Source organism: Sus scrofa, chromosome X (genome assembly GCF_054392235.1).
Source record: "Sus scrofa isolate SSC_HxYL_T2T_F1_AM1 chromosome X, Sscrofa_HxYL_maternal_Yorkshire_Landrace_v2.0, whole genome shotgun sequence".
Lineage (NCBI taxonomy): Eukaryota > Metazoa > Chordata > Mammalia > Artiodactyla > Suidae > Sus > Sus scrofa.
The window spans coordinates 46239894-46251792 of record NC_139401.1 but is presented as its reverse complement, the minus strand read 5'-3'; the positions used below and the strand labels follow the sequence as shown (position 1 = coordinate 46251792).

General features: G+C 52.2%; 1 protein-coding gene across 4 annotated transcripts; it reads right to left on the bottom strand.

The window, feature by feature from the left end:
• Positions 1-207: 207 nt before the first annotated feature.
• Positions 208-10713, bottom strand: FTSJ1 (FtsJ RNA 2'-O-methyltransferase 1). 4 transcript variants are annotated; one of them, XM_021079435.2, is made up of 14 exons: positions 10550-10713; positions 10327-10468; positions 8335-8493; positions 7986-8055; positions 7796-7886; positions 7379-7457; positions 5221-5273; positions 5078-5131; positions 4885-4987; positions 4696-4779; positions 3954-4057; positions 3669-3866; positions 3412-3453; positions 208-780 (listed from the first exon to the last, which is right to left on the bottom strand). In XM_021079435.2, exons 3-13 carry the CDS (start codon positions 8453-8455, stop codon positions 3421-3423), a joined length of 990 nt encoding a protein of 329 aa, XP_020935094.1. In that variant the 5' UTR covers positions 8456-8493; positions 10327-10468; positions 10550-10713; the 3' UTR covers positions 208-780; positions 3412-3420.
• Positions 10714-11899: the final 1186 nt, after the last annotated feature.

Genomic DNA, 11899 nt, shown 5'->3' with positions numbered 1-11899 from the left:
GCAAATCTTAAAAAGTTCCCATCACACACACACACACACACAAATGTAGCTGTGAGGTGATGGATGCTAACGAAACTTGTGGCAATCATTTTGTAATACACAGGTACATCATATCATGTACACTTTTAACTCACACAATCCTATGTCCATTATATCGCGAGAAAACTGGAAAATATATTATTATATTAAAATGAAACAACACTGGGATGCTGTAATATATGAACTTTTTAAAAGGAGTATATCAAATTATAAGATCTTATCTCAAAGTAGTGACCAATGTGAACAATGTTTTATAAGACACCCACAATGACTGTAACATAACGTTAAAAAGAAAAAAAAAAAAGTAACCGTGACCCATATTGGTGGGAAAGTTGCAGGCACTGCTTTCACTGTTGTGATGCGCTGCCAGCATTGAGGTTCAGGAATAGAGCTAAAATTTCTGTTCAATCAATAAAAACGTAGTTATTTCCCTGCAACAAGTTCACAGATAGCCCTGACTTCTATCAGGTTAAGAATCCCTGCTTTCAGGGTAAAGTGTGAACAGAATCAGGAGGACACCGCTGGAAAGATTTAGAGAGGAGGCAAGACCCCCCTCGGCGGCGCAGATGGACAGTCCGAGATGTTTCTTTCCTCGCTGTGTTTCTGCTGGTTGTTGCAGGTTCCTGCTCGGCGCTTGTGTGTTCAGGACCCGTTGATGAGCTACTTGAAAACAAGTTCATCAACTCAAGTTCTTGGTTTTCCTGACAGCGAAGAGCTTCCAAGTCCTTATCAGATTGCCAGCTAACGAAAGGTCAAAGTAAAAGGAAGTTTTAAAACAAAATATATTTCCCCACTGTCTTCTACTATAATCATTGTTTACTCAGCTACTGACATTTTTCGTGGAGTTTTTTTTTCCCTCTACTTTTATTGTGAACCATAACATGCGCACACAAAAAGGCATAAAACATATCTTGGGATGTCTAGTTCTCAACTGTGAATATACCAGGATTTAATGATCCCTTCTACAGCTGATGGATGTCAGGGCTGTATCTAGTTTGGGGGTGCTGCAATAATGCTGGCTAAGAACATTCTAGTATGGCATATGGAGAGTCCCAGGCTAGGGGCTGAACCGGAGCTACAGCTGCTGGCCTACGCTGCAGCCCTGAGGATCCAAGCCGCGTCTGCAACCTACCCCACAGCTCACGGTAACGCCGGATCGTTAACCCACTGAGCGAGGCCAGGGATCGAGTCTCAACCTCATGGATCCTAATCAGGTTTGTTAACCACTGAGCCACGAAGGGAACTCCTTAGTACTCATTTCTTAGAGGAACTGGCACACATGCAGCTTTAGCAGAAAATGCCTAACAAATTTCCAGTGGAAAATTGGCAACACCATTTTATGCTGCCATTGGAGTATATGTTAGGGTTCCAACTGCTGCATGACCTTCTAGATACTTAGAATGGTCAATCTTTTTAGTTTTAGCTTATATTTCTCTGATGAGCAGCTTTTCAAGTGCTTACTGGCCATATTGTCATATTTACTTTCCCTTATCGATTTGTAACTTTTTTTTTTAGGGCTGCACCTGCAATATACATTCCCAGACTAGGGGGTTGAATTGGAGCCCCAGCTGCTGGCATACACCACAGCCACGTTTGTGATCTACACAGCAGTGCACGGCAACCTCGGGTCCTTGACCCACTGAGTGGGGCCAGGGATTGAACCCACGTCCTCATGGATGCTAGTTGGGTTTGTTACTGCTGAGACACAATGGGAACTCCTACAGAAGCTTTTTTAACATCAAGGACACTGTATATAGGGATTGTAAATATCTTTTCCCGGGAGTTCCTGTTGTGGCTCAGCGGGTTAAGAAACCTAGTATCCACGAGGACGCAGGTTCGATCCCTGGTCTCTCTCCGTGGGTCGGGGATCTGGCATTGCCACGAGCTGTGGTGTAGCTGGGAGACGCAGTATGGATCGCGAGTTGCTATGGCTGTGGTGTAGGCTGGCAGCTGCAGCTATGATTCGACCCTGGGAACCTCTATATGCCTGGGAACCTCTATATGCCGCAGTGTGGCCATAAGAAAAGAAAATCTCTTCCCACCGTCGGTTGCCATTTCGTTTTTTTAAAGGTGTCTTTTTTTTTTTTTTTTTACTTATTTTAATGGAAGACTGCAGAGCCACTGCCAGAAAGGACGGCCTCTAACACAGTGTCCTGAGGATGATAGGCCCCCACATACAAGGCACAGTTCCGCCCCAGGGCCTTTGTATTTGCTAGTGCCTCTCCCTGGAATGCTCTTCCCCTAAACACACGGACTCCCTCCCTCGTCTCCTTCAGGTCTCTGCTCAAACAGTACCTCATGAGCCCTTCCAGGACAACTCACTTAAAAACTGCAAACTGCCAGAGTTCCCTTCATGGCTCAGCAGTTAATGAATCCAACTAGGATCCACGAGGATGCAGGTTCGATCCCTGGCCTCACTCAGTGGGTTAAGGCGTTCCCTTTGTGGCTCTGTGGTTAACAAACCTGACTAGGGTCCATGAGGATGCGAATTCAATCCCTGGCTTCCCTCAGTGGGTTAAGGATCTGGCGTTGCTGTGGCTGTGGTGTAGGCTAGTAGCTACAGCTCTGATTCAACCCTAGCCTGGGAACCTCCATATGCCACGCGTGCGGACCCTTAAAAAAAAACAACATGCAAACCGCCACCCTCTTTGATGAAGAGTTCTTCATCTCATTATCCTGCTCCTTCTTTTGCTAACCAATAGTATTTTTACACACTATACACACACACACGTGTTCAGACAGATAGTATTTCTAAGTGTGGGTGGAAGCCCCTGCATTCATGGTGTTACTCTTTTATTTATTTTTGTCTTTTTTGCCTTTTCTAGGGCCGCACCCGTGGCACATGGAGGTTCCCAGGCTAGGGGTTGAATCTGAGCTGTAGCTGCCGGCCTACACCACAGCCACAGCAACACCAGATCTGAGCCGCCCCTGTGACCTCCACCACAGCTCACGGCAACACCAGATCCTTAACCCACTGAGCAAGGCCAGGGATCAAACCCGCAATCTCTTGGTTCTTAGTCGAATTCATTAACCACTGAGCCACAACGGGAACTGCCACACTGTGTTACTCTTTACCTCCTTCCCTAACTAGAAGCTCTGAGGGCCGGGATGTTTGCCTGTTTTGTTCCCGCTCTATCTTCAAACTTTGAACAATGCCCAGCGCACAGCATGTGCTCAAGAAACGCTGACTGAGCGCCTCGATGTGTCAGATGCTGAAAGCAATTCCTAGCCCATGACATCGAGTGTTGTAGGAAAGGTTTGCTGGCCGAAATCCTATCAGTTGGCATAAAAATTTCAAAGGTAAAAATCTTCCTTGGTTTTTTTCTTAAAGGTGCCCGCTACTCCAACTCTCAGATAAAAAGGCAAGTTTACCTTAACGTGTCAAGGCGAACAATTCATTTCACTGTCTTCCACCTACCCAAGAAAAAGAAAAGGGACTCAGATACTTGGCTAAGCTCTTCTGTTCACTATGCCTGCTTTTACCCACTGATTTTTACGGTCATTGGGAGGCAGGGAAGAGAATTTTGCCCCAGAAACCAGTGATTTGGGGCAGAAAGAGGCACATGAGGAGGGGGTCGCTGTGGGTGCAGAGAAAAGGCACGGAGGGCCCTGGGACCGGGTCTCCAGACCTCAGAGGCCAGCAGGGTGTGGCACTGTGGGGCAGCCAGGGACTGGGGCAACACGGCCGCTGTGCTGACGGAGCAGTCCTGCGGGCGGGTCTCCTTGGCTAGCTGCCCCTTCTTCTTCAATGTGCAGGCCTCCTGGTACGGTGGTGAGATGGGGGGCTGCGTGGGTGGGGTGTACTTGTACTCTGAGCCGTCCTCTAGCTGCAAGGACACAAGTCCCGGAGATGGTGAGGACCTGGGAAACTAGGACAGCGCCCTCCAACCGCCCACCGCTGGCCAGGCACTTACGTCCAGTGGGTAGCTGCGGTCCGAATCATAGGCGCTCAGGTCCCCGCAGGTCACAAATGGCACAATGGTGCGGGTAGGCCCATCCAATTGGTTGAAATCTGGATCTGACCAACAGGGAGAGATGAGACAGGATGGGGCTGGGGTGTCTGGGACTGGTCGTGACTCAAGCGGTAGCCAGGATGAGTTACTGAGACCTCTCCCACGTGTCCACCAGCTGCTCTTACACGCCTTCACCAGAAACCCTTCATTTGGTTCTGATCACCTCCTCAGGGAAGCCCTCCAATCATGTGGAAACAGCACCCTCTCCAGCTCATTTTTCTCCCGCTGCACTTAATTCCATACCATGCGCTGCCTGGACTTCGTCTCACTCAAGGGCACTTGTCACGAGAGCAGCTCTGTGCCTTTTCCCTCTGGGGGCCAGGCTGAAGGCCCTCATGGGACAAAATTCCCACACTTGGGGGTGTGACCGAGTCTTCCTGGGCTAGAGAGTCTTCCTGGGCTAGAATCGCCTTAGCTGGGTGGAGTCTCCAGTGGGGCAGGACTCAGGATCCTCCCGGGACAGAATTCTCACCAGGTCCGAGAGTTCCCACGAGCGGACTGGGCTTGAGGATCCTCTTGGGACAGAATTCCCCCGAGGGGCAGGGTTTCCACCAGGGGGTGGGGCTAAGGGCCCTCCTGGGACATAAATTCCCTAAGGGCACAGACTCTCCCCAGGGATGAGGCCCAGGGCTCTGGCTCTCACCGTAAGAGTGGTCCAGCAGGGGTTTGGTCAGGTCTGGCAGGAAACCCGCAGGGGGGTCATAACCCTTACAGACAGCGAAAGCCTCTGTGGGGAGAAGGTGGAGTGAGGGGCCCCTGCCACCTCCAGCCGGTGTGGGATGCGTCCCCGAGTGTCACACCTCCCCCCACCCGGTCCCTCCACCCCACTGACCGATGCTGGAGTTCCGGCTGCTCCTGGGCTTGGCACAGAGCACGCTGGAGAAGAAGACACGCAGCTGGCTGTAGATCAGCGTCACATCCCGGCCTCGGAAGATCTGCGGGATGGGGAGGCAGGCAGAGATGGAGGCACGAGGGTGGTCTTCGGGGACCCCTCTCTATCCCCTACCAGGTTCCCTGAGGCTTACCTTGGCCACAAAGCAGCCCCCTGGCTTCAAGACGTGTGTGGCGATGTTCAGAGCCTGTGGGCAGGACAGGTGGCTAAGGCTGAGGTGGAGCCAGCCAGCCAGGAGGGGGCCAGACTGAGGCAGGGGCAGCCAGGGTTACTCACGGCTAGGAGGAGCTGGGCCTGCATATACTCATCAACATCGTGGAGGCCGGTTACTGGGGCAAGAGGAACAGTGTTAAGCGGGGGGCGTCCAGGTCTATCTTCCTGTCCCAGGGGTTAGAGCCCTAAAAACGCTTCCCAGGCCCTCTTATTGCTAAGGTTCTGCATGCAGGTGACTGTCTGCCAACTAGATGCATATGCTGAGCTCCTAACCTTCGGGCACTTGTTTTCATTCTCTCTCTTTTTGTCCGTTTAGGGCCACGCCCCTGGCACATGGAGGTTCCCAGGAGAGGGGGCCAAACTGGAGCTGTAGCTGCCAGCCTACACCACCACTCACGGCAATGCCGGATCCTTAACCCACGGAGCGAGGCCAGGGATTGAACCCTCATCCTCATGGATATGAGTCGGGTTTGTTAACCACCGAGCCACGACAGGAACTCCTTGTTTTCTTTCTCAAAACAACCTTAGGCACGAGTATCGTCATCATCATTTCTCCCTCCCGTCCAGACTGTTCCTCTTAACTTCAGACTCAGATCAGAACCAACATCTCAAAGTCGACACATCCAAAACCAAACTCCCGACCTTCCTGCCCAAAGCTGCTCCTCCCACCGTCTTCCCTGTCTCATCGGATCCTTGCGGTTGTCCAAGCCAAAACCGCTGAGTTACCTTTGACAGACAAAATACACACTGCCTCCTCCATGCTCTCCTCACAGCCACATACCAGTCACTAGCAAATCTCCTCAGCTCTACATTCTTTCTTTCTTTTTGGCCGCACCTATGCCTACAGCATGTAGGATACTCCTAGGCCAGGGACTGAACCCGTGCCACAGCGGTGGCCTGAGCTGCTGCGGTGACACCACCAGATCCTTAACCTACTGAGTTACAAGGGAACTCCTCACCTCTACTTTCCAAAGATCCCCTGGATCGACCCTCTACTCATCTCTCCCACTGTCACCACTCACCTGGACTACCGCAGCGGCCTCCCCCGCTCCAGGTCTCACCCCTCACCCTGCTCACAGCAGCCCGAAGGATCGTGTCACAACCCAGAAGTCAGGCACGGCCCTCCTCTGCTCACAACCCTGCTCTCACCTCAGTGAAGAAGCCAAAATCACCACCATGGTCCAGAAAGACCCACACAAGGATCCGATCCCCACTCAACCTCACCGCCTACCACCCTCCTGCTCACTCACTCTGATCCAGCCACGCTGATCTCCCTGTTGCTCGCACATGCCAAGCACCCTCCTACCTCAGGGCCTTTGCATGGGCCAGTCCCTTTGAGGGATGGTTCTTCCTCCAGAGGTGCCCCTGGTCCACTTCCTCCTTTAGGTCTCTGTGCTAAGGGCAGTAAGGCCTTCCCTACTTTATTTTACTTATTTTATTTTTTGTCTTTTTGCCTTTTCTAGGGCCGCTCCTTTGGCATATGGAGGTTCCCAGGCTAGGGGTCCAATCGGAGCTGTAGCCCCCAGCCTGCGCCAGAGCCCTAGCAACGCGGGATCCGAGCCGCGTCTGCAACCTACACCACAGCTCACCGCAACACCGGATCCTTAACCCACTGAGCAGGGCCAGGGATCGAACCTGCAACCTCATGGTTCCTAGTCAGATTCGTTAACCACAGCGCCACGATGGGAACTCCCCCCCTTACTTTATTTTAAATTCTTCAGGTACTCCCCACCTCTCTCTCCTTTCCCCATGGTACCTATCACTATGCTATGGGGTTCACATTTCTTTCTGTCTGCTCCCACTAGAACACCAGCTCTATAAGGTCACAGATTAGCAGAATTTTATTCCCGAGCATTTCCCCAACATGTACAATAGTGCCTGACACAATAGGGCTCGGCAAAATGTGCTGAATGGATGGCTGGCTGGCTGACTGAAAAAAAAAAAAACAGTGAATAGTAAGATGGAATCGGACAGTTGCAGAGAGAGGAGCAATAAGAAGGGGAAAGGGGGGACAAAACTGAAACGATTGAGTGTGAGAAGGGAGAAGACAGAGGCAGAGAACAGGAGACAGAGGTAGGGAGAAGTCAGATGTGGGAACAGCTGATAGGAGAAGAGAAAGGCAGTAAAAGCAGCCCAAAGAGGTGGGACATACAGAGAAGGACACACACGGTTCCCTGCCCCCCCCCCCGCCTCTGTCTGCCCCCCCATCCCTGCTGCTTACCATCGGGAGCCCCGTCACACACTACGAGGTCCGCGGGGCAGCCCTCAAAGTGCTGGATGATCTCCTTGGCAGTGGACAGCTATGGAAGAGAGGGAGGATGAGTGGCCCCACGGCACCCCCTCCACAGCCCGCTCACCCCACCTGCCCTGGGCCCTGGCCTGCAGCCCCTGGGTCAGCCAAATTCTCAGGCTTTGCCTAAGATCGGACTCCATACCCTGGCATCATTTGTGGCTGTCTCTCTGTGACGGCCACCTGCTGGCTCCATTTCTCTGCTGTTACACTCTCTCGGGTTCTCTCAGTTACTCTGTCTCTGTCTTTCTCAGTCTATTTCTTTCTCTCTTCCACCTGCCGGAGCCCCCAGGTCGGGGGGGCCTTTGCCCAGGATCCACCCCATGACAGCCCCAGCCATGCTCTCACCTGGGTGATATCCCCTTGGATCTGTAACACACCTGGCAGTGGAGCCATAGCCTGAAGGTCCACAGCCACCACGTGGCCGGACCCCTGGCCCCTGTGGACAACACAGTCCCACGTCAGCCTAGTTTTCACTCCTGGCCCACCCTTCCCCTAGCCTGTCCTCCGGCCCCCTCATCTGGGACTCCACACTCACCCAATCTTCTGGCTCAGCACCTGGCTCCAGCTGCCCGGGGCCGCGCACAGGTCAACTGCCCGCGTCACGCCTGAGCACACACAGGAAGGTGGAGTGGGCAGCCGCACCCACCTCTCCAACCTGCCACCCTGTGAGGTTCGCTCCTTTCCCCGCCCTGGGGAGCACTCACATCTATCGGCTGCCCAGATGCCCAGCTCCTTTGGAAGACCCACCCATCGTCCTGCTGGGCCCCTGCCCCAGAGACCCTCCAGGTCAGCCCACTTACCAAAGGGAGCGCTGGAGGCCTAGCCCACTTGTCTAGTCCCTTCGCCCGCCCCATCCCCCAGTGACTCGCCCGCCAAGTGGGGACCTTGGAAGAGCTGGAATTCCTCGTCAAGTTGTAGCAGTTTGAAGGCACTGCGGGCACGCCAGCCATTCTCCTTGGCTAGGCGGTAGTAGACATCCCGCTTGTCCTTCGACGTCCGTCCCATCTCACACACTGGTTGCCCGGGGACCTGCCAACAGTAAGCTGACGCCGCCCTGTATCAGTAACTGGGTGAGTGGGCCACCACCGACCTCTGTAGGGCAGCAAGGACCACATAAACGAAACCAGGCTCGGAGTTCCCTGCGTGGCGCAGGCGGTTAATGAACCCCACGAGGATTCATGAGGATGCAGGTAAGGTCCCTGGCCTTGCCCTGCGGGTTAAGGATCTGGCGTTGCTATGAGCTGTGGTGTAGGTCACAGATGTGGCTCGGATCCTATGTTGCTGGGGCTGGGGTGCAGGCCGGCATCTGTAGCTCTGATTTGACCCCTAACCTGGGAACTTCCTTAAGCTGTGGGTGCAGCCCTAAAAAGCAACAAAAACAAAAACAAACAAACAAAAAACCACTAAACCAGGCTCCTCTGACCCACGTGACAGCTCCCTCAGCAGGTGGGAAAGCTGCAGCCTTCCGAACTTCCAGATCCCACTGAATGCACAGCCTGAAGGACCCCGCCACTGAGCTCTCAGGCTCCATCGCTCACCCCACAGATACCCCAAAAAATCCCACAAGAGATGACCTATTACTGACCCTGTTGCCCTGCCACTGCTGTCACTCACACACCACAAATTAAACCCTGCAACTCTCACTATCGACCCTTCTTTGCCCACCTGATCCTCAATAACATCTCACAGTCTCTCTGGCTGTCCTCACTGCCCCTAGAGTCCCAGAGCCCTACGAGCCCCCATTCATCCCTTGCTTTCACCCCTGTTATCCTCATACTACCTCACTGCGCCCCCCCCATTTCCTTAATCTCTCTCCTGAAATGATTATGTCCTCAATAATTCCTTTATCACGACCTCCATATCGCGCCCCCCCCCATTAATGTCTGGAGGACCATGGCCTATTAGTTCCCCATTAAGCCCTCAATTACTATGATTTCTCAGCCCCCATTCACTTGGTCCTCCCACTGATCCTTCACAGCCTCTAGCAACTGTCATTACCACACTCACATTAAGCCCTGATCATACATAAGCCTCCCATTCTCTCCTCACTGCCCACCTTTCCATGCCCCCCTAATGATCACTTGATGAGGACACCCAACGACTTACTCTTAGCTATTACGCTCTCTTTGCTCACTCTGTTCCCATTAATTCCTCAATGACCATGCCATGATCACCCACTAAAATCTTTTGATTACAACACTCCTTTGGCCTCTTATTCTCTCTTCTTTGATCACAACTCCCATTAGCTCCTTGATCATGACCCTCATTGGCCTCTATTATTCCCTCCCCGGCCTCATAGTAATTGAATTGTCCTTCCAATTACTATGCCCCATCGCTTTTCATTAATCCTCTGAATATGCTACCTCCGTCAGTCCCTCAGGGATCACACTTCTACCTGCTTCCCATTATCCTCAAGGTGCCCCTGTACTATCCTCCCATGAATTAATGAATGCATCCCCACTGGCCCCCATGATCACATCGACTAAAACACGTCTATCAGCCCCCAGTGATTCCCCAATAACACACCCTCGCAGCCCACCCAACCCTGACACCCACCCATCAACGGCCCTCGGGCTACACCTCCCGGCCCCTCCTCCGCATTACCTCAAAGCCCAAGTCCCCACTGGGACTACAAGACCCCTTTCAAGGCGGCTCCACCGGTATTTGGACCCCTGCCCGCCCCCCAGCCCGCCCCGCCTGAGTGGGTCCCCTTATCCAAACCTTGGGTCTGGAGCCTCCCCGGTGCCAGCTTCCCGGACTACGCAGCGGCAGCGCCGCCGAGAGCGAACTTCCCCCCTTCCCTCACCGGCCGGACAGCGCAGGCGTGCCTCAACCGTCTCGGCCGGGACCCAAGTCCTCCGCCCCCCAGGGCCTACCTTAAACTTTCTACGTAGGGAAAAGCCGGACGAAGGAGGCCGGTCCGCGAGCAGCCCGAGCTTGCGCGAGAGCGCAAACCGGTGAGAAATCCAAGGGCTTCAGTTTGGGTTCTTAGTTGGTCCGGACGTCTCTCGCGCATGCCTAAGGGCGACCGGAGCGTGGCAAGACTGTCATCGCGGAACGCGGAGGGTCGCGCGAAGCCAGGGCCGGACCTGAACTTACCACGTGAATTCCGTCATCTCGCGCCGACGTAGCCGGTCTGGCGAACTGCCGTTCCCAGCATGCAATGGGCGCGAGCAAAGCCGCCGAAGTCGCGCGCGGCGTGGCCGAAACGTCGCGAGGAGGGGGAACGGTTCTTTTGTTCCAAGGCGAAAATTAACGTACTCTCCGCCCCTCCCTTCTTGGGAGATGGCGGTCCTCGGGCCTTTGGACTACATTTCCCAAGATGCAACGCGCACGCCGGCACCTATTCCCTTTTCGCCTGCCTGGAGGTATAATTACCGCCAGGGTCGAGAAGTAGAGAGGAAGGCAAGTGCGTTAATTAAGTGCGCGAGCGCGGTGAGGCTGCTCCCCTGCAATTTCAAATCCCACTTCCTCTCACTAATAGCGCCCCCTGACTGTTACCGTCTCAGGACTTCGGTTTCTCCATTTGTAAAATAGGGATAATAAATAGTACAGACTCCGCAGAGAGTTACTGGGAGATCTAAATAGGTGTAGTGCAGCACGCTGTCCTTCTTTGTAATTCTGTGTTCTTCAAACACTTTTAAGTCAGACCTAGAAAAAAAGACTGCATCGCGACCCAGTGCACAAGCAAATATAGTAATGGAAACATTTATTATAGAGTTTCCCATGTGCCAGGCACTCTTCTGAGTGCTTTCGGTGGTGTGCTGGTAAATGGTTAACAATCAGCTCTTTAGGTGGAGAGGGAGAGGAAGCCCCGATCTCTAACATTTGCCAGTTTCCATGGTTTTACATACTATCATCTTGTCAAATTTCAACTTACCAAGGTGTAGTCACGGAACCCAGGGTCTGGAAGAGCTGCAGTGGTGCACCACTGTGTATTATTTCTACCATACAGTTAAAAATGGGGTAAATGACCTCGGGAGCACAGACATCATGAAATACAGTAAAATAATAACGAGGAAGTGGTGAACTTTGAGTATCACCTTTTTAAAATCGAATTTATTTAATTGTGAGTTTATGTCACTTCATTTGAAATACTAGCTGTGTTTAACGACCAGTTTGCAGAATTCCTGAAAACGGAACAGGCAGCTCTGCAAACTTATAGGTACCAGTAGGTTCCAGTGCACGACTGAACCCTTTCCATTAACATAATCCTTCCCTTGCAACCTCCATTATGAGATGACTACTGCAATTATAACCAGTTTCCAGATGAGGAAGAGGAGATAAAGGAGGATATATATGTATTTATATTATTATCTTAGCTATATAAACATACATCCCATTTATTATGTGATAATATAAAAATATAGTGATGTTTAATATTTACTAGTATATGTTATATATTAGTAAACAAATATCCCATTATATGTAAACATAAGGAAATGGATA